Raw genomic sequence first — 25954 nt, forward strand, 5'->3', positions numbered from 1 at the left:
TCGAACTTTTACGAATATCGGAATTCGGATCGAAGCGAATACCGAATAATGTACTATTCGTTCGAATATTCGGAAAAATTGAATATTCGCACATGCCTACTTTTCTCAGATTGAGAAGAAATGTTCCAATTTTCAGAAGAGTTTTCTCGTGTGTTATGTCAATAAGAGAAGTCTACTTTAACTAGCCCTTAGTTATATCTATCGAATAAATCATTATCATAATTAACCTATACCTTTTACTTCCCCTCACCACGAACGGGGTCCTCCATCATCTCCTCTGATCCACAAGGGGACCGCAAAACATCAATGGGTGAGAACCACTGTATTAGAAAATATATACGCAGATTGAAAGTGTTCCAGGGATACCCAACAGATCAGATGGTGCCGGCATGTTTCATCTTTGTAAGTGGCCATGAGGGAACACAAAATATTTGAGCACATTCAAACTAGGCTGCATTTACATAAATGCGACAGTAGCGCATCGATTCTAGAGGGAGCCAATCCCATGCACCCAGACCCCTCTACCTTCCAGCTCTACCCAATCACAGCCGTTCCCACTTCATTTGATGCGCAATGGTCACATCCATGTCAATGCAGTTACCATAAATGCCTCATCTCAAAAAAAAAAAAAGAGAGGTCAGTGTTGCAATGTTTTTTTAGAAAATTCAGATTTAAAAAAAATTTTGCTTTTCACACTTAAAATGTGTACGCCTTGGTAAAAAAAAAAAAAAAAAAAAATGCATAGATAATTTTTGGGCAATTGCGTTGCATGTGAAACGTGTGGCGTCTACACTCTCAGCGCTCTTCATTGGTTAGTTTAGCGACTGGCTTAGCGCTTGGCCTTTTACACTCGATAGCGATTCTTTGAATGGAGATTCCGGCACTAACCCTGTTCTCAAAATCGTGCGACAGGGTGTCAAGTTGCCATGTGCCGGACGCAGAGCGGATGCCCCATAAGGCTTTCCCGGCAAATGGTACCTCAATTCAAGGCGATGTGTCGCGACATGCCGGAAAGACGCTCGCTTAGTAGCCCAAACAGTCTGGGTTCGATTCCAGCCTGTCGCAAACGCTTTTTCACTGCGAAGAACTCTTTACCCTCAGGCAAAACACGGAGTGTCGAGCCTTTGGGCCACGTCTTTATCCAGGCTTTACGAAATGCTGAACATCTAGCCAAAGAATGTTTAACACTAAAAACGAATTAGTAATCTTAATTGCACATACAAGTACCTTAATTCACCAGATAAATGGGTGACATGGTGACACTATTGCAAGGACCCAAGCATTTTCTACTACACAGTAAACACAAAATAAAACTGCAGTTTTCTTGTTTGCAAACTGGTGAGCACCTCGGCGCATTATGCTCAGCTCGGCATTCACTCACCGTACAAAAGCAGATGAATGTCGACAAGATCAGCAGGGTACACAGTGAAGAGCAATGCACTTGAATCTAAAACATCTAAAACATTTTTATGTCTCAAGACACATTTTGAGAGAGAAGTGATCCCACAACGTGCTTCCATTTTCGACGCGTAGAGCCGAAATAACAGCGATATTCCAGGAAAGTCTGTTTTATGACACATGTGTCACAACATATTTTGATTGTGGAACATATATATACAATATACAAGGTGTTTCCGGAAAACGCGAGCAAAATCGCTCAAGCGAAAACTATGCGTCGCACAAAAAAAAGGTTGATGCCGTAGTGGTCTGTGTCCGTCCGTATCGAAGGGCTAATAAAGGAAAATTATCGGCATTCAATATAATTGGATAATCAATTATTTTAAGTAATCAAATTGTTAATTATTGATTCTGAACGCATAGTTTCAATTAGTCTTGCTGGACATCATCGATACCATGATATAAGGCACAGGCAGCATTTTATGGTGTTCCAGAAAAATGCTTAATTTGGACGCGTTTCTGGGTTTCAGTTTTTTATCAGAGTGCATTTCTACGCGGGCAATCTCGCCCTCCGTGTCTAAAACGCACAACGTGCGTGCGCCACCACGGATCACAAGTAGGAGAGGCAATATAAGAAAACAAAACCAAAATAAATTACCGGTATCGCTTTAGTGGCACGAAATATGATCACAGCCGAAATATTACGTCAAAAAGCCGCATACTCCAGTGAAACCGATTTTAAAGATGCGACCAGCTGCTCTTGAGCGGGCGGCAAGTGGGTAAACTTTTAGTCAAACAACACTGGTCGACACATACTGCAGCACCCTAGAGACATCATGTCGTGGTGGTGCTGCAGTTGATTCCGCACGTTGTACCGCGTACCGGAGCACCACGGTGACGTCACTTCGCGGCCGTACAGCCGACGATCGGTGTTGCCATCCCTCCTGAACAGATAGTTTCGGTTTTGCCGTGGACGCCCGAAATCCAACTTTGGGCCGTGATATTTATAAAGCTGCGCACAATTTTGAGAAAAACAATTATGCCTTGTAATTTAGGGTCACTGACTGAGCTAAAAACAGTTGTAATCCAAAATTCGAAAATATTAACTTTGACTGGAGTTGCCCTTTAGTGGGTCCTTTGGCACAGACCACTACGTTATCAACCTATTTTTTTTTTGTGCGATGCATAGTTTTCGCAGGAGCGTTTTTGTTTACGTTTCCGGAAACACCCTGCAGAAAGAGAGAATAAATGAAGGTAGTAAAGAGTCTTATACATAAGCGTGCCTTATACAAACACTTAAAAAAAGTACTGATGGGAGTTGAGCGATGCTTTAAGTTTAACTGATTCAGCGGGTGCCACCTGGCTTGCAAATGACTATAGTTTGTGACAAGTTAAGGGCTCAGGGCAAGCCTCTCTCCTTTTTCCACTTTAACAGAGTGAAAGCTGGAGAAGAGGTGACCTCCTCTCCAGCATCCACTCTGCTAAAGGGGAAAAAAGTGAGGGAGGTTCCCCCAAACTCTTAACCTGTCACCAAATAGTGTGTGCAAATGTGTGGCCCAGCAGGTACTACGGAAGGCAGTGTTTTAAACGTGGGAACGGCTCTGCCTCAAAGTCTTTTCTGGAGGAAGCTCACCCTGGTTGCCGATCAGCTCTGGCCTTGGCTCCTCATCCTGAGTGGGTGCTTCCTTCGCCGGCTCAGGTGGCTCGCCTGCGTCGGGTTCTGAAACCACGGATAGGGCAAATGTAGTTCTAGCAAGCTTTTCGATTTTCATTTAGCCGAACAACAAACTCCCCACATTTGACGACGCAGTGGCAAAGAATAACAATTTGGAACGCTCTGTAGTACTACGGTGCTTAGCATGTGTGTCCGACGGGTGTGTCTGGCGTCCTAAACCCCCAAGCATCAACAGCAGTCCCAAAGTGGCAACAAATTATGTCACAGTGGCCAGTGCATCGTGCTGTTGGACACTGTGATACTGGTGGTTGGTCGTACAAGCTCCGACAAGAACAGGGTGTCTGGCAAATTATTATATTGAAAATTCCCGAATTTTCCAGGTTTTCCCTGACAATTTTAGGTGAAATTCCCTGACCACTGTGAAGGCAGTTAGATATATAAGACCATTACAACACAAGGCAGTGAGCATTGAGCACTTTAAGGATCATTTTGCACGGGCTTAATCCAAGTAGCATATTTTGAAATATTCGGGTTCGTCCAGTCTGGATTAAACGAGCACTTTCTTGTGGTGTTTCCAGAGGAAGCCACTTTTGGAAACACCGTGAAAACTTGACACTCAACCACATACATCGATAACCGAATAGCAGCATGGCCGCCAGATGCGCACTTTCGGATACTTTCGGCTTGGATTGGATTGGGGTCCGCGGCTTTCTCGTTTGTTACTAAATCTAGTAGCTCTAACTGGATTTAGTCTAATGTCGTGCCCTCAATCCAATCCAAGGCTTGGACTGGATTTATTGGCTGTTTCCTTTGCATCACGCAGCACACTCTACATTTGGTGAGCAGAGCCCGCGCTTTGCTCTAAGCAGAATTTATTGCATATTTTTTTTTTTTTGCCCTTAAGTCCTCAAGTTTTTGCTCAGGGCACTCAATGGCTTTTCCGGCCCATTTTCCCTGACTGGACTCGCTTTTTGACAATATCCCTGACAATTCCCTGGTTTTTCCAGGTAATTAAAATTTCCCTGACAATTCCTGGTTTTCACAGTTGCTAGACACCCTGAAAAAAAACGAGCGAAGGCAAGTGTCGCTGTCGTCGCAGCGTCGTAACTCCCGGCCGCCGAAGCTCCCTCGAACTGTCAAACTGGAGAACAACCTACAGCGGGCCAGGCATCGGCCATACCCGCATCTGCTGCTCCGTCACTCCCAGGACTGTGACTGTGACGGGAACACGGCACGACATGAGTGTGACGTCGTAAAGTGGAAATTGAGGGAACAGAAATGAGGACGCAGCAGGCACACCATTTGGAGACATATTCCCGCACCATGGTGGTGTTGCACCACTGCTATAGTCTGGGAGAGTGTAGGGTCTGCGTTCTCAAAAGAAAGTACTTGTATGTCCTTTCTAATAGCAGACGACAAACAAAGTGAAGTTTATCTTAATCGACGTCCGTCATAATGGAGAGTCAATGTTTCTACATTTCTGTGTCAAGATGCAGGCAAATCTAAGTGTGTGATTGTGCCGGTCACTGTTGTGGTTTTATGTGTGAACTATACCACTAGGGCCTTCTACTGGGAGAAGCACCGTAAAATACAGTGAAAGCACCCAAACTTGGAAATTCTGGAGATTACACGTTGACCAAACAAGCGTCCAGATTAACTCAATTTTCGGTGAAAGTGGGATGGGCGCCCCTCCGGTATTTTATTTATGGTAGCCAAAAGTGCTTTTATAACAGTAGAAACTATATCTTGGAAATTTCTCATGAATCTAGATGGCTTTCTGTATCTTTCTGATGTCTTTTGCATACAGATTATATTTCTTTCCATTAGATCTTTTGTTGAAAATCGTGAATATAGCAAAATTCAAATCCAGGTTTCGGTCAATTGGTAATTTAACGGGTGGAAACGGCAAAAATGACGAATTAGTGCTAAAATTAAATTCTGAATGAAATCCTTCGACTGTTATTCAAAATATCTAAGTATATCCAGAGCCTTAAACATGAGCTCAACTTTTGGGATTGGACAATGGCTAGCGACTGATTATGATACACCCAAGCGGGTACAGCTAAAGGCTTTTAAACTGTCACTTCAACATCAAACATCCCCCTTGGAAAAGAGCCATGAAAGATCTCAAGAACATAATGTTTGTTGTTCTATCACAATAGTAAGAATAAGATGGTTTTGCCAGAGAAGAAAACATGCATATATCATATACATAAAAAATGAAAAGATCTTTACAAATTTTTCTAATGCGAAAATAGAGTGCAGTTTTTGAGGAGGAGGAGGGGAGGGTGTGCCCCCCCTCCTCCTCCTCCTCCTCTCCTCCTGCCGCTGAATTTGTTTGTGGGCGACGTGACATGAAGTCACGACATCATTTTCCCCGCTAAACTTAGCGGAAAAACTGAATTGGTGTTGAGGTCACGTGACGTCAATTTCCCCGCTAAATTTAGCGGGGAAAGGTCCCATTATGCAATGCGCGTGGTTACACTGACGCCGCTCAACCCGGAAACGAGCATTTAAGAGCTTAGCCCTAAAAATAAACTTGCCTCTACTGTAAGCAGGCACCCTTTTATACGATGCAAAGAATTATGAGAAATAATCATGCACGTTGAAATGTGAGCGAAGAGAAGATTAAAGAAAAATTTACGCAAACAGTGTGCATACAATCATGTTAAAGTTAAAAAAAAACTCCAGCTCAGCTCTGTAACTCTTTCGCATCCTTAAGGACAGCCTCACTGTATTCCCAGCAGTCAATTTCCATAATCAAGCACAGCGTATATACTAGGCTTTTAACATTGAATCTTCATTACATTCGACGAGGTTCTCAGCACTACTCAGCAGCCGTGACCAGTAAACAGGAGGAAACACTTACTGTTGTTTGTTGGGACCTTATCAGTTGGCGCATCTTTTGGACTCTGAGCGACATCCGGGTTCACCAAACCACTTGATGGTTGTTTCGGCGCTTCCTTCTGTTCAGTGCTCGTAAGCTTCGACTGTTCGGATGGGCTTGTTGTACCGACAGAGCCACCCTCAGAAGGGGTGGCGGTTGGAAGATCGCCTTTGTCATCAACTTGAGTGACAACATTCGTCGGCTTTACGGTATTTGGAGCCAGTTTGCTCGGATGGGCAACATTAGGTGGCGCTGACGATCCAGGTTGAACCTTGGTTGCCAAAGTTACAGGCTTTGGGGTGTCAGGCTTGCTGCTGGTTTTCGTCTCGCCAGGCACCTTCAACTGCTGCTCCTTGACCAACGTTTGAGCCGAGGGAGCGCTGCCAAGAGGAGCCTGGTTATCTTTGGGAAGATCTGAAAATGCTGGCACCACAGGCGGCTTCTGAGCAGGACTCTCGGGCTGGGGGACTTTCTGCAGGGGACTGACGTAACTCTTGTCGGATGTCGACTTCTCCACAGGAGGAGAACCATTTAGATTTTCCACAAGGTTCAGGGGTGGAGCTTCGTTGCGGACAACTCCACTGGTTTTGTCCAGCAAAGCTTGAGCAGGTACCTTGGGAGCATCCTTTTTCGGCCCCGACGGCACGTCTTTGGAACTTTCATGGATTTGATTAATGGGGGCATTTTTGATCGAGTCGGCGGTCTCTTTGGCGGTGTCGTCCTCTGAAAGGGAAGGATGGATGATGCCTGATAAAGGTGAAAAAAACTGCGTCACCTTACAAAACACTTTTACCCGCGAAGAGAGAATCGAATAATACACCGACTCCTCATACGTTGAACTCAAACTCTACACGGATATTTTAGTAGCAAGAGATAAATCTAAGCAGGGAGCATAGTAAAATCGTATACCGCGTGCACATTTTTGCTCGAATGCGTAAATGCTTCGGAGCGAAAACGAAAATCGTCACGTCCGTATTCAAACGTTTGAGACGCAAGAACTGCATCGCTCGAGTTCGCCCTTGTTATTTAAGCGGATAATGGAAGAGAGAGCGCTTACTTCGCGTAGTGGCAGGGGCGCAATGAACAGTGATGATGGAGAGTGAAGCAACCAGGAGGAACCACTTGGAAACACACATCCTCCTGAGGCAACACCAAGGCAAGACCGCCTTGTAATCAGCGCGGCTAATATGATGCGTCGGTAATTGGTATGATCGTACCGAGCACTGTGTTATATCAAAGACACTGCCGAAGTGGTAAGGCCGCCCAAGTCCTGAACTACCAGAAACCGTTGAGCTGCTTGGAAAAATCGTAGACCACTGCTAAAAATTTGTTGACCATATGATAAAAACAGCGTACAGAAACTAAAGAAACAGTGAGAGTTGCGTTGATTTATCGAAAATGTTGACCCTGTAAGGAGAGTGACGTCACAAGGTGACTATTAAAACAACTTACATTCCAGATTATTTATACAAGTGCAGTTAAAAATGTTTCTAGTAAAAAGTAGACGACGTTCAGAAATATACATAAAAGAAAGAAAGCAAATAAACGCATTTTAAGAAACAAATGACGGCATGCTGGCTACAAAGCGAATAAATGAACGCACCTATTTTAACGCAATTTTGGTATAATCCGTATAATCGCTGTAAAATAAGCCAACTTTAATTAAACTAATCTAAGTGTTATAAGAGTTACAGATTTTGCATAGAAAATATATATTAACTATCTTATTATATTAAGATGTTTAATGACAAACCCGACACTACCTTCTTTATTACACTTGTTTCGTAGCTCTTTCAGGTCGGCTTTATCGGCATCAACATAAACAACTGATCGGAAATGATAGGTGCTCGTTGGGTAGGCGCAGTAGGCGTGTTATTTAGCGCCTTGTTTACTGGGGTTCTTTAGTATATTCTAACCAAACATGTCCGACGAGGCTCCTTTCCCTGAAGACACTTTACTGTTTGATCATCAAATAGCGGGGCATGTGCACGGAAGTACGAAAACGAGACTGGGTCGGTTGTTTCGGTTTCAAGCGGGAACCCAAAATGCGCGTCAGTTTTTTCCTTTTTAAAGTTCATTTATCACAGCTGTTTGTGCTTGCAGGGCTGTTAAAGCACAAGGACGGTTCGATCCTAAAACCCCTCGTCAGAAGCGACGAGAGGACTCTACGAGAACAGAAGTTCTACGAGCGCATCTTCCAGTCCGACGACTGCCCTCCTGAACTCATCGCCTTGAGAGCCTTCGTACCCAAGTACAAGGGCGTTTGGAAGACCAACATCAACAGAGAAGGCACGTAAGGAGCCATAAGAACCGACTACTTACCAGAGCTCAGAAAATTCTCAGCTGAGCAGACTTCTGCTCTCGAGGCAACGGTATGCATGGTTTGCGGTAACTCTGCAAAACACATCTTTTGGGCTAATGGCCCCAAGGAATAATTTAATAACATAGAATCTCCTGTTACCAGCAAACCATAAGAAGGTATACTGAATACTCCAAGTCACAACTATGCATAAAGTGCCACCGAAAATAGTTTTCCAAAAGACAATACTGGGCCAGGGACAATTGCTACCGAGACCGTCAAAAATCATTGAACAAAATGTTCCGCTGCAGGTTTCATTTCAAGGAGTGGGTTGCGAAATTAATGCTGAGCGCAAGTTCGTCTGTTTTTTTTGGGGGGTTGTGCTGACGGTCGGAATGCCGAGTCCTGATTGACTCTGATTGAAGGATAGTGGGCCCGGTAGACCTTATCTTGCTTTGGGGTCTACCCACCCTTCGATCAGAGCTCAGCATCCTGACGTCACCACAACCCCTGCAAAAAAAGCAGACAAACTTGCGCTCCGCATTGGTTTGTGAAGACGCTGGCCTAAACAAAATGTAGCGATAGAAAAAAAAAAAATCGACCCTTTAGACAAATCAATTATAGTTTGTGTTATTTGTAGAAAGATGGCCCAATATTCACTTTTAAAAAGGATTTTAGCTCTAGATTTCTCTTGATGCAAGTTTGATGCTTGAGCCATATTGAGCAAGAGCGGATGCTCGGGAGTTTGTACGCTGTCCAAGCATACAACTTTAGAATGACACCTGATGTAGCTTATGTGAATTGGGAAGGTGAAGAACCCCTTCAACACCTAGTAATTATGTTATTAACATCTATTTTCATTTCAAGAATGGCAAAAGAAAGAATGAAGCTCCCAGCTTGATGGGTTCCCAGGACTCAATAGTTTTAGTGAAACACGCCAGATAGTTACTCAGGAGGGTTCTCCCCACAGTGGGCGGCAGTGGTTTTCCCGCCCACCAGTCTGGCTGACTGTCCATCTTTACTATGTCCAACTCACCTCTATACTTTGCCTCCGTTGGAAAAAACAATGCCGATTTTGAAAATGCGAGTTGCCTCGGATTGTTGTGTTTGGCAGACGTGTGTGGTACTATAAGCAACGGAACTGCATAATCACTGCAAGCAAAATCACTGTTGTGCATCGGAGGAATTGGTAAGAACACCAGAAGTTGCAGTAGTTGCCCCCCCCCCCCCCCCCCCCCCCCCACCTCCTCCCCAACACATTTGAAATTGTCCGATGTCGAGACCTTGAGAATTTCTGGGGAGAACCCTAAATTACAGAACTTTAATCATTAAAAAAAAAGAAAAAAACTAAAATTAAAAAAAAATTATTCAATCAGATGTGGATCAAAGACAACAGAAAAGTCTCTAAAGGGTCCCTGAAAAGTAAAAAAATTTTTTTTAACAGTCTGGTTGGGACACACGTGTCAAACAATTAATTTTACCTGGAAAAAAAAAAAAATTTTAGAGCAATATTAATTGCGCGAGACGCGATTTAGTCGGTTGTCACCTCTTTTCCACTTGTTTTTTCTCTCAACATCTTGGGCACGGGGAGGAGAGGTGGATTGGTTTCGCCTTCATGTTGAGGTGGAAAGAGCAAGCAACCAAGATGGTCATTCCAGAATGACCAGTGATGTCATGGACTTTGCACGCAGAATTTTAGGTAAATCTCTTGCCGTCGGTATTGCTCTAAAAAAATTGTTTTGTTTTTTGTTCGCAAAAAAATTATTTTTGGTGCGAGTTTCCCAACCAGACTGTTTAAAAAAGATCTTTTTTTTTCTTTTCAGGGGCCCTTTAACTTACCTTTCGTAGAAGAACACCAAGTTCTTTGATCAAGTACTTTTCGAGGATAACTTTGGTTTGGTCTAATATCATCCTCCTTTCATTTGTTAACTTTTTCTTTTTTTTGCCATAGTAGTAAAAGATGGTTTAATATATTTAGGAACTTTGATAAAATTATATTCTAATGTTTGTCCAAGATTCAATCTAAGAGTAGGTAAGTAAGTCCCTGCACTCTGTGTATGAGTTTTGATATTTATCTAACCCCCTGTAAAAGATCAAACATATTATTACTGCTTTCATTTTTATGCCTTTTTGAAGTGTATAGCTATATCCAAGTTGATAAATATTAAAGAAAATGTTCAGTGCACGAAACCTGCGGAACATTGCCATTGGCTCGAAAGTGTTGGTAGTGTTAAATGATCCGTCTTATCTTCACGAGTGTAGAAGTGGAGTACCTCAAGCTGGACGACCTTGCTAGGGTGTTTCGGAAGCCCAGCATCATCGATGTGAAGATCGGTGCCAAGACATACGACCCTCTGGCAAGCGAAGAGAAGGTGGCCCTAGAGACCAGCAAGTACCCCTGGAGTCAGCAGATCGGCTTCCGCATTTTGGGCATGCGAGTGAGTGTCCGTAAGCTGGCTTCCCCACACGGGTTCAAAAAAACATTATCTCTGCAGGTTTTCGACACCACCGAGCAGAAGTACAGAGTCTACGGAAAGGACTACGGCCTGCGGCAGACTCCAGACACAGTGCTCGAAGGCGAGTTCAGTCCTCTACGTCACGGACGTCGGACTTCGACGACCTACCTCTTTATGGTGGTCTATAGACCACTTCAATATTCAGCTCCTGCACGTTGCCATCTTTGTCTAGCGTGCTGCGGAACTCATTTTGAGCATATGCAGTAGCTCTCTTCTGCAGGGTCGGACATAATGCACGCATTCGCGGCCAAGTGAGTTGGCATTTTCGGACTCCACGATAAACGCTGGAAAGGTGTGTTGCGTGCAGTAGAGGTCTTTGCATACTTGGGGAGGCCCAAAAGACTTGAGTCTGACGCGACAGTTGGTTCAAGCTCGGACAAATCCATGAAAGTCCTGTTGCAGCACGAGGGCACCACAGTATCTTATGCTCCAGTAGCCTTATGGCAGTGTGTTTATTTGTTTTTCTGCGGTGCAGAGCGATCGGAAAAGACTGTTTTTTCAAATAGCTCATAATTGTGACTTGTAGCGAAGAAATCTGAAACAAAACAGAAGGAAACCAGAAGCGCACAGGGATTTGCCAATAGTAGGTAAAAGAGAGTTTGTTTTCAAGCAAACACACTGCATAGGGTACAGGCTGGTTTTGATTAGCCAAACCTTGCTAGATTTCTAAAAATGTGATTTTGGAAACCCTATTAATCATATGTATAGCATGTTTGAACACATGCACTGCACCATATTCTGAACTCTATCATGCACTGAGATTCTTTCACACAAGAGAGTGATTGACTCCCTCGGCATTCTACAGGAAAGTAAATGCTGTGCCATTTGCACCACAAACGAAAGTCTGCTACATCTTGCGCCAAAGTGCCATTTTTTCTAAGAATTGCACCACACCTGTGCCAAGATCAGCAAAGCAAAAAATGCAAACAATAAAATACATGTTTTTAGTTGACTTTAATATTTAGAGAAGTAGGAGGAAAGGAGAATGGTACAAATATTTTTTTTTTTTTTTTCAGAATGTGTCTACTTACCGTATAGTTTGTTTTATCTTAGGTCAGAGTACAATTGAAGGCTCGAACACATACAACCACAGACACATACTAAAAGCACAAGTCACTGGAAATTCGCTGCACTTGATTTGTTTAGTTGATGTGTTAGAATATTTGGTCCAATTAAATAATTATTTCTAGTGCGATTCTTTTAACTGTTTGTTCAAATTTAAAAGTTTACACTGATTACGCAAGAAAACACATGAGAATGGGCCGTCCGCAAAGCGGTGGGTCCGGCTCGTGGAGGGAACCACCTTCCGTGTGGCCTGTGTCTTGTGGCAAAACTTTTGTCTGGCCTGTGTCTTGCAGCAAAGTTGTGGCTGCTAACATTCGGCTTGCAGCGAAGTTGTGGCTGCTAGCGACGGCTCCGATCGTCCCAATCGGAGCCGTCGATGTCAGATTCTTTCAGAAAAAGGCTTCATCTTGTCAACTGGTGTTGTGCTTGTATAGTGCTTCTGAGTTCGTGGGTGCCCGGGTAGATCTCCAATGCGGTAGGTGTCATGAAGCAGCACTTGGGTCACAACATGCGGGCCCTTGTACAGTCGCCGGCCATATGAGCTCCCTCGGCCGAACGCCGACCGGAGCAGCAAAAATCCCGCATGGGGCGCGTCGAGCGTTGCCGCTTTTTGGGAGCCGGGCTATTGGGACCAAACCATTCCGTTATCAAAGGGGTGGACGTAGGAAGTTTAATAGCAATCCGCGTTTTGGAACATGAATCTGAAGCACGGCCGATTACAATCCCTCTTCTGGTTGTAGGTAAACGCAGACAGCTTATAGAACTTCTTCACTACATAATATCTCTGACGTGTTATATGCTACTTTGTTATTTGCAAAACCGGTTTGTCATTTTAGATATTTCCTACCCGAAGAGTAGTCCTACGCACAAGCCCCCCTTTCTTACAATCTTTCTTATACCTAGACTAGACAATGATAAGCGATTTTGAAATAACTTGGTTATTCTATAAGGATATGCTATAGATAAGAAAAAGAAAATATTTGTGTCGAAGCAGAATTAAGATTTAGGCACTTTTCATGAACGCGCTTTATCGAAAAGACTCCATTGTTTTGCGTTCAGTAGCGTGTTGCTTCGCTAAGGGCAATTCTCTACACGATGACTTTGCAGATGGCTTCCTGGTTGTTCACTTCTCGCTTTACGAGGGATCATTGTTGTCATGCCTAATGTCATATCAAACATAGGGTTCTTACATTTGTAAGCACCGATCGAACACTGCTGCTTTATCTACGCCTAAGGCAAGCTCCAGTTTATCAGCAGTTATAACATCATCTCCGAACACTTGGGGCCAACACCCGAAAACGGCAATTCTAATCGCCCATGTTTTTGTGATTCACACTTCTAAAGGCTGGAATCCCAATAAAAGCTATGCGTCCACCCCTTTGATAAAGGAATGGTTTGGTTCCAATAGCCCGGCTCCCAAAACGCGGCAACGCTCGGCGCGCCGCGTGCGGGATTTTCGCTGATCCGGTCAGCGTTCGGTTGGGGGAGTTCAAATGGCTGGCGACTGTACTTCATCTTAGGTTTGCGCGATTCACCCACAGACGCAGGCTCCCTTTCCACGAGAACCATATGTCCCCGTTCATAGGTGGGTGCCAGTCGACGTTTTTTGTTACAACATTGTTACTGCCTCTTTTCGTCTACACAAATAGCTTGTACGGCTTTCCGACGGCACTCTTGAACTTCTTGAGAAGCCATCACCTCGTATGATCGAAGCTCATCTCCCAGAGGATTACATTTGATATCTTGGTGTGGTCTGTGTTGCGTTTTGGTAGGTAGTATTCAGACCCCACTGCACCCTCTCGAGAACATCATCTCAGTCTCACTGAGATGATGGCGTCACAGTCGTGTTTTTTTTTTGTCTAGGGCATGGTGTAAAATATATATAGGAGAGGACACGCAGCACGGCGAACGCCGAGACCCGATCGACCAGATAACGTCTAGTTGGCACGCGCCTGAGTGGCCTCGGCCGACAGCATATGAAAGAATCAAACAAAACCAAAAAAGTGTCTCATGCCCGTGGTGCCTGGGTGCACGCTCTTTCCACTTGGAGAGTCTGCATTGACCTTGGCGGACACTGGCTTAATTGAACACCGTGCCCGAGATCTCTCCGCTTCAACGGATTCATGAAACTGTTATATCGCTGCCGTAGAGTCAGGAAACTAGGGTCAATGCTGAAGCGAAGTCTAAGCAACACGCGTAGCACGAGTGCCAAGTTCTACACAACGTTGCACACCCAGAAAACGAGAAGCATGGGAAACCGGGCCAGCGACAGGCTGCCATTAGCCGCACATCGAGGAGCTATCTGGCGGTGTTGCTTGCAACTGAGGCTAGGAGAGTACTTTATCTTGCAGCTGTGGCATGCACGGTGTCCACACCTACCGTAAAATACCAGGCAAGCGCTCACTCAAACTTTTGAGATCACCGAAAAAAATGGGGGATGGGCGCTTGTCCGGTCATCAATTTTCATATAACTGTACTGTGCTTATTTCCTCAGATCTCACAAATTTGGTAATGGGCGCGTAATGTGGAATGGGGGCGGATGCGCGGTATTCTACGGTATACATATCTTGCATCGTGGTCTGAACTAACACCATTGGCAGTCCTCTTGCTAGATGTTTGCAAAAATGAATGTCGCTCGTTGCATCGCAGCGTTCCAGACGTTTCTTGGGGCATCGCAAGAGTGGTCGCCTCCCTTCCTCCCCGAGCTGATGCTCCAGTTGGAAGACATCCGGAGCTGGTTTGAAAACCAGAGGCTGTACGCCTTTTACTCCAGCTCCCTGCTGCTGATGTACGACGCTCCCAACAGCGACGAGGCCCCGGGAAGGGTTCCACGGTGCGCCGCCAAGATGATAGACTTTGCGCACGTGTTCCCCACGGCAGAACGGGACTGCAACTACCTGATGGGGCTGCAAAGCCTCATGGCCTTCCTGTACAGGATTGCCAAGGCGTAGCCCCGCTCGCAATCGTGCTCGGTTTGTGCCCCCCGGTCGCTTCTCCAGTTGCCGCCGAAACGTTCGATCGACTGAGCGATTCTTTCCTCGATTGTTGAAACGGGTCAACGGGGCGAGTTGCAGCGCGAGGGCAGGGAACCGAGAACTCGGATTCTGCGATGTGATAAGAGGGGCTCTGCCTCTGCAGTAAAGGCTCGTTCACACACTTGCGACTGCTTACGACCAACCGCATTATTTTTTCATCATTGGCTCGAAAAACTTTTGGCAGTGTTATGGGCGACCATTTCTCATAGATAGTACATACATTTGATCTTGCAAATATTGCAGAATCTTTTCCCTAGTGAAACATAATTTCGGGGCAACCTCGTAGGTGGCGCCAGCAGGGTTCTCTCGTCATAGGATACCAGAAAAGGTTGTAATACACTCGGTCGTAAGTATGTGAACAAGCCTCGAGGATTCAGTGTGCAAATCCTGCCAGTAAGGGAAGGCGTCTTCGGCGCAACAGACGCATCACGCTTTGCAATAATTGCGCTTGTGCGTTTCTTTTTCGAAACTGAGTGGAAACATTTTTTTTAAAATAGTCTCAAAAGAAGCAAAGTTTTTGGTGTAGTATTGGGAAAGACGAACTGCAAAGCTTTTACGGCCCAGTATACAATGCGCTTTTGGCCGTGTCAAGCAAATCGTTCCAGGTGCCCTTCTTCAGAGTCCTCACTACTTGATAAATAGGGGCTAGCATTTGTTGCCCTGGAATCGCTACTTTTGCAATAGACCTATTGCTAAATTACACAAGCAACAAGGAGAATGCAGGGAATGGTGTTCCACGTGCCCCACGTGCTGGCGTCTGCAGCAGTAACTGTTCTAAAGCAAAAGCCTAAAACAAATGGCATCGTGCATGCGCGTTCATCAACACTTTATTTTGGTTATTTACTTTGAATCTTTTATACGGGAGGGCGTGCACGTGCGGCGCGTGGAACACCATTCTCTGCGTTCTCCTTGATGCTTGGGTAATTTAGTAATAGGTCTTTTAGAAACCGGTGACACTGCCCGCAAAAAAGGTGATCAAATTTTTTATTTTTTTTTATTTGAACAAGCGTTTAGGAGGGTGGTGGAAAAGGCGGCTCGTGTTACCAGACAAGGCCTCATCCCCTTGTGCAGTTCGGTGGCACAGCAACAAAAATCTGCAACTGAATACAGGCCAACGCGCTCTTTACAAACAAAGTCACTGCGCGCACGCAGGACCGATTTTAGCGTGGAGCGCTGCACCCTGCCAATAGCAGGCCCACCGCAGCTGCGAGACGTCAGGGCCGCGTCTTGGTGTACGAATTTTTAAGATGTAAAGTGACATTTAATATATGACTAAATAATACAATTACCTTATACACTTTTACACAATATATAACGTTTCTAACATGACAGAGTTTTGTGAATATTTTACGCCAAAAGTAAGAGATGCGTTTTGTTTAAATGATGTTAAATTTGTATTGTTTTGGAGCTATGGATCATGCAGACAAAAACTGAGGGAGGAGGAGACTGGAGCGTGCAAAGACGTCGGAACGCCGAGCTCTGGTTGGACGGAATAGTGGGTAGACTCGAAGCTACCTGCCTTGGTCTCCACTGCACTCGTCGAACGGATTGGAGTGCGGAACAGACACGTTCGGCGAGTGCAGTGAAGACAAAGGCAGCTAGCTTTGAGCCTACTTACCATAATCATTCCAACCAGAGCTCAACATCCCCGCACTATCTTGTCTCCTCTCCCTCACTTTCTGCCTGCAATATTATTTCTGGGTTGGGGTTTAATAGCTGTGAAATTCGATGAGCCAATGCCAGCGACATTCCACTCTGGCAGCTATACTACAATGCAGTCTGGTCAGTGTTGATCAGACAAGCAACAGAAAACTGCCACTGGTAGGTGTTTTCATTTATTGTGGCCACATTGAACTTGAAAGTGGCTTGCTTTGCTTGTGGTCCCTGAAACACTTAACCAAGATGCAACTGTGGCCCCGAGCAAACCAATAAATGTCTTACTTTTCTGCCCCAGACGTCTGTCAACGAAGTACAGTATTTGCTTGAGTTATAGCCGCGCTGTTTATAAGCAAAGTCTGCGGGTCTGCTTTCGGCAGAGTGTGGGGATAGCGAAGCACCACGATTGACAGAAAAATGGCAGCAATTTACAGGGCAGCGACAACGTCTTCACGCGAAAATGCTGATACGCTGATCAGCACAAAAATTGCAGAAATTTATGGGACAGCAATACGGTCTTGATGTGAAAATGCTATCTGCTCGGAAAGCATTTTTACAGAGAATTGCATTCTCGACCTTGTTATTTGCCAAGTTTTTATGCAGAACGCGATGATTGGCTGTACGTCTGTTCTGCAGACAAGAAGATACAAGGGCCTTGCTCATAAGTGCGGCCATTACTTGAGCAAGTACGGTAATAAAGCAAAAATGCTTTGCATAGAACAGTATGACAACGCCGGCTCGGAGACATCTCTACTTATCAAGTATTTGAGATGTGCAAAGTGAAGGATATTGCTGCTGGTTTATGAAGATTGTTTTTTGCACGTTATCAGCATACAATGATAAAAACAAACAATTGATTAAGTAATGGCAAGAGGACATCATTGACGCACGATTCACTCACCAGCGTGGCTCACTGACTATAATCATTTAATGTCCGCTGGCCAGTTATCGTGGCCCTCCACTCGTACAAATAATTCTTTATTGTTCCCTGATACAGATCCTATAAACACTCAACATTTATTTGCTCCTATGGGAGCAGTGGACAGCTCTCATAGAATATATTACAAAGTATCAAATTGCTTGAGAAAAACTCTGGTGTTCTAGAGAGCTAAGATCATAGAACGCATGCCACCACCAGCCAGCGACTCTGTTGCAGAGCAATCGATTGGTGAAGTTGCTGGCTGACAAGCACCAAATTTGCACTTGGTAGCCACAAGAGCAACAACGGTCATGTCTTGATCACGCCTGTGGCAAAGAGCACGATGAGGGTGATAACACCCACAACGATCACCCCGATGATGATCGTCATACGAGCGTTACGCAGACACATGTGACGATTAACTTTCTTTGCAGTTGCTCTGAATGCTGTGCCCTGCCAGGAAGAAAGAAAGAGAAAAAAAACAAAAAAACATGCATCACTCCTGTATTACTTAATGTGCAAAGTTAGAGTGAATTTGTTCATCCTATTTAAAACTGCAAACTAAGCAAGGCATACAAAATGTGACATCTAAAATTGCTGCCTCATTAGCGCCTCTGCTTTTGTGGACTTGGGAGGCACATAGTGCTAAACACGGACAACAGAAATATTACAGTACACTAAAACTCATTCATAACAAGCCTCCATTGTGAAAGGCAACTGCACTAGAAAACACATTTAAAATAAGTAGCATATTTTGGATAAAAAAAAGATGTTGGCCCTCTTAAATGATGAGCTACTTATGCAACAATGCATGGCACACAATGAAGGGATTAATCATGAGTGCAGTGCACTGCAGCCACATTGAGCATCAATGTTGACTTCTGACCAAGCCCAATCAAAGCGTGGGCCCGAGTTGTTCGATGCACAGTCAGGCACTTAAAACATCTCTGCTTCCGCATTGATCCACGTAGTAGCTATGTTACCCCACTCTTTGGCAAGCTGACCATAACTTCAGTAAGTTTCTGGGCAAAATCCCTTCAACACAAAGTGAAAAAAAAAAAAAAATTTTTTTTCCCACTTTATACGAGAGGAAAAGTTCCAAGCCAACAAATGTACTGCACTACCGAGGAAAAAAAAAAAAAAAAACGGAGCCCATTTTGACGCAAGGATAAATGAGGAAGTTCAGTCATGGTGCCCGGAACGCCATCTTCGACTAGTGTGCTTACTGCATCCTCAAATGTGGTCTCTCGATTTCAGTCTTATGACGTCCAAGAAGCGCCATGCTGTTGGCTGCCTCGATTCTGGCAGTAGCACAGCAGAGAGGCTGGATGCAGCAGGTTTCTCTCCAGCTTGACATTCCACAGAGGTTTCAGCAGCCAGGAGTTGGGGTGCCGCAACAAAAGCGTCGCTCGCGTTCATTCATACTTTTTACTAGAACTTCTACGACCAACCGCCAGGATCACAAAATCCGACAGCACAACACAAGCAGCCCCCGTAACGTTATTTTTTGCCACGTCGAGGCCATTTCGTAATAAATACATGGGCAGTATGGGAAGCCAGACACGCCAATCAAAAAGGCGTTCCAGGCACCATAGACTTGATTCTTTGCGGGAGGCTCAAAAAAAAAAAAAAATTGCTGCTACAGACCGACTGCTCCAGGTCCTGTGTCTTCTCGAGCAGGCTGTCCAGGCGGTCTCCCCTCCCCACCACCTTCTCAATGTTCTGGGCCATGATGCCCTTCACGTCCTCCACCTGACGGTTCAGAACCGAGATCTGGTCGCCCGTCTGGCCCTCGTTGCAACGGCTCTGCGGGGAACATGTTGCGCCACGGCGACCGCATTATTACGTAGCGCCGATTTCAACGTGGGATTTATTGCTAGGAGACTTCAAATCTCCTTAGTCTCAAAATCTGTTGAGGATAACGTAAAATCCCTTTCGTGTCACTGCCAAAACGTTTAACTATGACATTTCATTTAAGCGTAACTCGAAAAATGCTGAAGGCTCGGCCTTCTTATTTTTCCTAAAGTATGATAGGCAGAGCCACGGGATGATTTGTAAGCCCAAGCTAGTGAGGTTGAATTCAGGTAAGAAGCTTTAAAAACATCTTGGTCATTAAGGAGCACTATACTCTATTTCACGATAACTTGGCGAACTGTAGAGGCTACAGCCCCCGCGACCCGATAAGAACGTCGGAGCAAGGCATGTTGCACCATGTCACTGCAACAAGGAATCGCTGTCGTCTGCTGCGAAACCAACGAACTTCGGATGAACGTCCACCTCCACAACATTGCCGTCCGCTAGACTAGCGAGCTCTTCGGGACCAGTTCACGAGCAAACCATATGCTCAAGCTCAATTTACTCGCTAATCTGTGGCGGGTGCTAATGCCAGGGCAATGTTTTGAGTGGAAGTGGTCAATTAGACGGCTGCGATCGCCAACGGCCAAGGCGCTACGAGGGAAAAATAAAATCGGGAGGAGCAGATAGGGATGTGGCGTCACTTTTTGTTTAAATATGTATAACTGAAACTCATAAATTTGTCAATATTTATTCCTTATTTTTTATACATTCTCGATAGAGATAGAATCGCACGATTCCAATTGCCGTTAAAAGAAAAAGAAACCTAGGACCATTCTTTGTCGCGGACCGGGCTGTTGCTGTGGCAGTAATGAGACCTCGTGGCCTCTACTATGGAGTGTTATCATGTGAAAATTGCTCAGACGTTCCCATTGGGCCGCGGGGGCCACAGCTTCCACAGTTCCGCCAAGTTATCGTGAAACTGAGTACAGGTCGTTTCACAGTAAGCCACTGTTTTAGAAGCTGTCGTTAAATGAAAAAAATGCCTGCTCAAAAACTAAAAGCAGAATCAACTTTCATTTGCCCTGTAGGGAAGTTTGGTAGAAAATGAGTGTCGGTCGGAACATGTTTGTGAAAACGGGAAAATAGGTGGTTGAGTGTGTTACCACGCCGCACCTCGGAGCGTGTGGAGTGAAAACTATCGCTGCAGAACTGTTATCATTTCTGGGTTTCATCCCTGCCTCTTTCGATCTAAATGATTATTGTGCCAGCATCCAATTGCGAGCTTATTACTGCATGTTGCAAGGTAAAGATAACCAGGCTAGCTGTCCTGGCTATATTTCCCAACTACAGCATGAACTAGGGCCACCATACTTCAAAGAGAAATTAAGCTTTCGCTGCCTAAACACCCAAGCCCACTCCAGTACCTACCACTGATGAACTGCATTTTTTCGGTACCGAAATAAAAATATCTGGCACTACATGCCTTAAGGCTGGTTCACACATTTCCGTCGACTGCAATGTGTCGTGCAGCACAGCACCTCCCCATTGGCTCGTTGTAAGGGTCGCCATAGCAACAGTCTGACGCAAGTGGTAGCAGTCACAGTCGGTTGCAACCGAAGGCAGCTGCATAAACGAGCCTTTATATTGTCTGAGAATTGGTGAACTCAATTCTAAGCAGAAGACCCTAAATTTAAGTGCAGCAGAGTGGTTACCAGTAAAAGTGAAATGCATTGTCCCAGTAGATCACATAACTCACCATAATTTCTGCAGCTACGCTTCCAAAGTCTCGATCCAGTTCATGCTGTTCTGCCACCTGGGCTCTTACTGGCAGGCTGCCTAAGAAGAAACGCTCCTTCACCTAGTAAAAGAAAGCGAGGGATACAAATGGGGATATGATAAACCCAGAATACACTGTGAGCACAGCCAGGCATGGGGTGGGCGAATTTTCTTGTCTGAATGGACTTTAGCTGGCATTCCATTTCAAGGTCTATCTGTAAGTCGGGAAGAGAAACGGAGTATTGCCTTAAAGTCAAGATGAACAGGTTGATTATAAAATCCCCAGTTGATGTTGATGGTTTACTGGCGCAAGAGCAACTTGGGCCATATTGCGCTAAAACGGAGGTTTGTATAAGGAGCTTAGAAATTCAATCTAAAATAACTGCAAGCTACAGCTGGTGTAAAAGGCCAGTTTTATGCAGGAATTTTATAACTCGATTGAACGGTACCAACGGTTGATCACCAAGTAGAAAATATGGATGAAAAGGCAGATGATCTCGGAACAGTTCTGGGAAACATGATTGGCGCTGTTGATTTAAAGATTTACAATGCCACAGGATGTGCAAGACAGTCGTAGCTTTACCACAGTTGTCGCAGAGCTTAACATCCTCATCGCAAAGCAGGTGCAGGTGAGTCAAACGGGTGTGCCCGATTCTTAAGCGGCAAAGAAGAACTTCAATGTGACGGTCTTTATGAAAAGAGCTCTCCCATACCCCCAGAGGGGCTTGATGATGTGGAGCTTGTTCTCTTCTTCCATATCCCAATCCAGCTGCCATGACTTCATAATCAATTTCTGTATGAACGGTTTCAGGTCTTGGTGTGGCAGGCCAAGGGGCAGTTTTGCGCACTCTTTCGCAGAGGCAGCAAGCAAGTCTGCTTTCTCATTGCCAGGAATACCCACGTGGCTTGGGACCCAGCAGAATTCGATCAGGTGTCCGTGTTGAAGAGCTCGATTTAACTGAACCCGAAGACGCTCTGGGAATCGACAAACATAATTGCTTTCGTGATATTGTTCTCTAATAAATACTCCACAGTCATTAAAATGGCATACAATTCAGCTGTAAAAATACTTACAAGAGTGTTGAGTTGTCGAACTTTCCTGAAAGCAAAGGAATAAACCGCACATCCCGCAAAGGTTGATGTTTAGACCCATCAGTGTAAAAATGCAAATAGTCCTTCTATTTCTGTTCTGAATCGAAAAACTCCTGTTGAAGAACAAATGGTGAAACAGCTCTCTTTCTGTACTTGGACAGTGACCAGTCACAGGAGATTGGTAGAAGGTCCCAAGGTGCAACTCTCTCGTTGCTCCTCAGCAAAGCAGCCTCACTAAAGGGAAGATGGAGCGATGTAGTCATCCCTTGAACTCTGAAACTCAGTGGCCGAACAATACTAGGCTTGTTTTCAAAGAGTCGGAAGGATCTAGAAGATTGGAGGGCATCACAAGTGGGATGTTGAGGATAGCTGAGTATCTTGTAAGCATAACAAAGACTCAAATATTGCCTTTGTCTTTCCAGGGACATTTGATGTGTATCAGCATACAAGCTCAACACAGGTGTGTATATATATATATATATATATATATATATATATATATATATATATATATATATATATATATATATATATATATATATATATATATATAATCCCCAGGTTTAGGAAGAAAAAAAATCGATGGACGGACACGACTTGGAAGAAATGTCTGTCCCGCTGGTTATGTTTTTGAGAGATATTTAGTTGTGAGTGCTCCATGTCCGCACTCGAGCAGTGCAATGAATGGAGAACTCGAGAAGAGATTCTTAGTTCACGTTTAGAAAGCCGATCTGTGAAGAAATACGGCGAGCAAGTCATAAAAACCTGTCCCGTCGCGCAAGAGACTGGAGGCTCGAAACAGTGAGGAGTTTCTCCACGTCTGAGAGGAGAAGGCACAAAAAGCTAAGAGGGACTGACCACGTGTGCGACGAACCTCTGGCCAAGCAGATTCTATTTTCTTAGGTGGGTAGGAAACATCTCAACCGTGAAGTTTTTGTTCATTATAGCTCCTCTGGTAGTTGTTAGTGAACAAAACAACAAACAGTCACGATTCATATGAATGTAGACATGCAATCATGAACCGCTTCATATTAGCAGTGTCCCAAAGCGACAGCCGTGGCAGCACGAGCACTTTGACAACCTAGCATGGTAAATGGCCACTGTTTCATGATGCAGCCGGTATGGAGCGGTAGATAATCGTGAGTTCAAGTCTGTGCTCCACAGAGCGAGAGTTTGGTGCTCCATTCACTAAAGAGACAAGAAAGCTGCCACAGACTGACACTCAAGCTTGCTCTTTGTGCACAAAATTTTTTTCAGAACGCGAAAAACGACTTTGTGCTCCGTGACGTCTCGTACCGAAACAAGTTGGCCGAGCCGACAGAAACGTTGTCGAGACGAAAGGACCGCTGCCCATTTTCAGTTGAATTGTGCTTAATCCAGCCAGTAAAAACAATTTGATTTGAAAGCCAAGACAGCAATTAGCATTCCAAAAAAGGTTTGTGCATCTCGCTTGAAAACAGATTTAATGCGCTATTGAACGGTATACCGAGCCCATAGCATACATTGAGAGAAAGGTTGTCGATATAAAAAGACAGTCGGACCATTTCCCTTTTTGGAATGCTAGTTTAGCGAATAAAGATGCTTCGTATTCGATAGCCAAAACATCAGTTAGCGTTCCGTAAAAGGTTGTTTGTGTATTTTGCGAATTGACATGCATGCGAACGAATTAACATGCATCTTGGTTTTAAAAGCGCACAAAAGACGAGGACAGAGTAAGAAACACAAACGACGGACGGATGTGTTTCTTACTCTGTCCTCGTCTTTTGTGCACTTTTAAAACCAAGATGAATAACTACCAACTAGCCCAACTTTCCGCTCTACTGAATTGACATGCTATCTATAGAACTATTGCCGGTAGCACATCGACGAGTTCTGTCTTGCACCGTAAGACGGAACATGTGACAAGTTTAACAGTTTCCTGCGTCGAGAAGCAAGTTCAAGATTGTCATCCGATTTAAATGTGAACAGGACGCATGGTCAAAAAATATGGATCGGTCAAGGTAACTTTCTGCATATGTGCTTGAAGAGGGTCTCTAAACCTGCTAGGAATATGAAAACATTTGAAGACAGCATCTATTTTACTTTTGACCCTGCCATTCCACACAGGCCTTAATTTATCTCCAAAATAATTTCGGCTTCTGCCACCAAAAACCACCAATACCCACGAGATGCCGGGTTTGTCATAACTGTGCGGTCGGAAGTGGCTTATGTCACTCATCGACAGTTTCTGTGTTGCACTCCTGTACACTATGCTCCATTTAGTTGCTGCACTCAGAGCATAAAACTTGGAGCATCGGATTAGGAGTGAACGAGCGCAAACTCAATGTGCCCATTGCTACAACTCGCAAATGGCACCAGAGCTCGGCAGCTCAGCGCACTGCATATCCTCCAATCGGAGCTCGGCACCCCAACGTCCCACCTTTGTGGGACGTTGGGGTGCCGCATAGCCTTTCAGAACAAGACCTGATGGCTGCTCAGCGAAAGGAACAACCTCCCGACGTCATTTGAGTAACATGTGAAAATCAACGCATCCTCTTATTGAGAACGGTATAATGGTCCTACTGGTTAGTCACTGACCTGGCCGAGGCACTGAAAGGCAACGTGCAAGCTGGCGTCTGGGGACGTCGCGCAGACAAAGACTAGGTCCCCTCCGACCAACAGGTGGAAGGTGAACCTGCACAGAGGGACATTGATGCCGCTGCGGAGTCCTCCGCCATCGGCGCCTGGCCGAACGGATATGGGACGCAACCTACCCACCCCGGGGACGCGTCGTCTTGAACTCGGCGCCGGTCGGGATGTCCCGCAAAACGTCTTCCACGAGGTAGTCGAAGTGGGCTCCCGTCTCCTGGTGACTGACCAGTACCACCGTGCCTCGAGCCACCGCGACGTATTCGATTGGTCCCATATTTGCTGGAGGGAGAAAAAGCGCCGATGGGTTGATGAACTGCTCGCTTGCACAGCGCTCGAAAGTTGTGAGCAAGAGTTGATAGGGAGGGAGGCGGACGCGTGTATCTGTGCAGCGAAGTAGAAGTGGAAATGCTGTCATAAGCAACGTTCATAAGTTCGCGTTCGCAGAATTACCGCCTGTCAGGGAGAAGCGCTTGGTTTTACTGCTGCATCACAGATGCGAACGGATGCAAAAGTTAGTAAGCCCTAGAACTTTTTTGTTTGTTTTTTTCCTCATGTAATTTCCGATTGCTCTAATGTTTGTACAGCTTCCCATGTCAACAATCGCTCACTGCGTAATCACAGCCAAAATGATCATGTAAAGCTCGCTGGTCTTCCCAGTGCGCTGAAAAAACATTCGTTTTATGTTACCGTAAAGAAAGAAAAGGTAATTAATACATCCCGCCGTAAAAAAAAAACGAGTAAGCTTAACAATGTTATTTCGAGATTTACGCCCACACATACCTTTGCACTCTCAAGCGTCGTCGCGTCGTCAGCTGACACGCTGTGATTTGGATTGGATTGGATTGGATCAGAGACGTCACAGCATATAACATTTTAGGCGCGCATCTTTCAGTTTTGGTTTCGTTTTAAGTGCGGTGGTCCCTGCGGCAAACAGATATAATCAAATTTGCTTATATCAGTTTCATATTTATACTCTATTCAAACTCAAAACAAGATTACAGAATTTGCCAGGTCTATAGATAGGAGTTTCTTAATTTGTAACCAAGTTCAGCTTGAGCATTTCACTGATTTCACGCTCACCGCAGGGTCGCACAGACACTTGTTTGGTGTATTTATTCATCTTTACATTGCCCCCTAAATCCCCCCCCCCCTTTTTTTTTTTTCTTATGGGTTTTTTTTGTACAGTACATGTTGTAATTACAGCACGA

At 44.8% G+C, this 25954-nt stretch overlaps 3 protein-coding genes across 7 annotated transcripts; 1 reads left to right on the top strand and 2 right to left on the bottom strand.

The window, feature by feature from the left end:
- Positions 1-2966: 2966 nt before the first annotated feature.
- On the bottom strand, positions 2967-7351 carry LOC8026037 (nascent polypeptide-associated complex subunit alpha, muscle-specific form). The gene is made up of 3 exons (XM_029976007.4): positions 7018-7351; positions 5943-6683; positions 2967-3118 (listed from the first exon to the last, which is right to left on the bottom strand). The coding sequence occupies exons 1-3, from the start codon at positions 7094-7096 to the stop codon at positions 2982-2984; spliced, it is 957 nt and encodes a 318-aa protein (XP_029831867.4). The 5' UTR covers positions 7097-7351; the 3' UTR covers positions 2967-2981.
- A 424-nt stretch (positions 7352-7775) lies between these two features.
- Positions 7776-16830, top strand: LOC8026038 (inositol polyphosphate multikinase). Of its 2 annotated transcripts, none has more exons than XM_029976009.3 (5): positions 7776-7972; positions 8064-8249; positions 10522-10697; positions 10755-10836; positions 14490-16830. In XM_029976009.3, the coding sequence occupies exons 1-5, from the start codon at positions 7882-7884 to the stop codon at positions 14789-14791; spliced, it is 837 nt and encodes a 278-aa protein (XP_029831869.2). In that variant the 5' UTR covers positions 7776-7881; the 3' UTR covers positions 14792-16830. The 2 variants fall into 2 exon arrangements, with proteins under 2 accessions (XP_029831869.2, XP_029831868.2); XM_029976008.4 differs by having other exon boundaries at positions 7779-7972; positions 10522-10703.
- Positions 16831-17493: 663 nt separating this feature from the next.
- LOC8026039 (vesicle-associated membrane protein 7) lies at positions 17494-25576 on the bottom strand. Of its 4 annotated transcripts, none has more exons than XM_029976013.4 (6): positions 25527-25576; positions 24869-25025; positions 24693-24789; positions 21004-21105; positions 19098-19256; positions 17494-17903 (listed from the first exon to the last, which is right to left on the bottom strand). In XM_029976013.4, the coding sequence occupies exons 2-6, from the start codon at positions 25018-25020 to the stop codon at positions 17760-17762; spliced, it is 654 nt and encodes a 217-aa protein (XP_029831873.2). In that variant the 5' UTR covers positions 25021-25025; positions 25527-25576; the 3' UTR covers positions 17494-17759. The 4 variants fall into 4 exon arrangements, with proteins under 4 accessions (XP_029831873.2, XP_040361236.1, XP_029831875.2 ...); XM_040505302.2 differs by lacking the exon at positions 25527-25576 and adding an exon at positions 25434-25526; XM_029976015.4 differs by lacking the exon at positions 25527-25576 and adding an exon at positions 25355-25439.
- Between the last annotated feature and the right edge of the window lie 378 nt (positions 25577-25954).

Source organism: Ixodes scapularis, unplaced genomic scaffold (genome assembly GCF_016920785.2).
Source record: "Ixodes scapularis isolate PalLabHiFi unplaced genomic scaffold, ASM1692078v2 PGA_scaffold3__209_contigs__length_174095766, whole genome shotgun sequence".
Lineage (NCBI taxonomy): Eukaryota > Metazoa > Arthropoda > Arachnida > Ixodida > Ixodidae > Ixodes > Ixodes scapularis.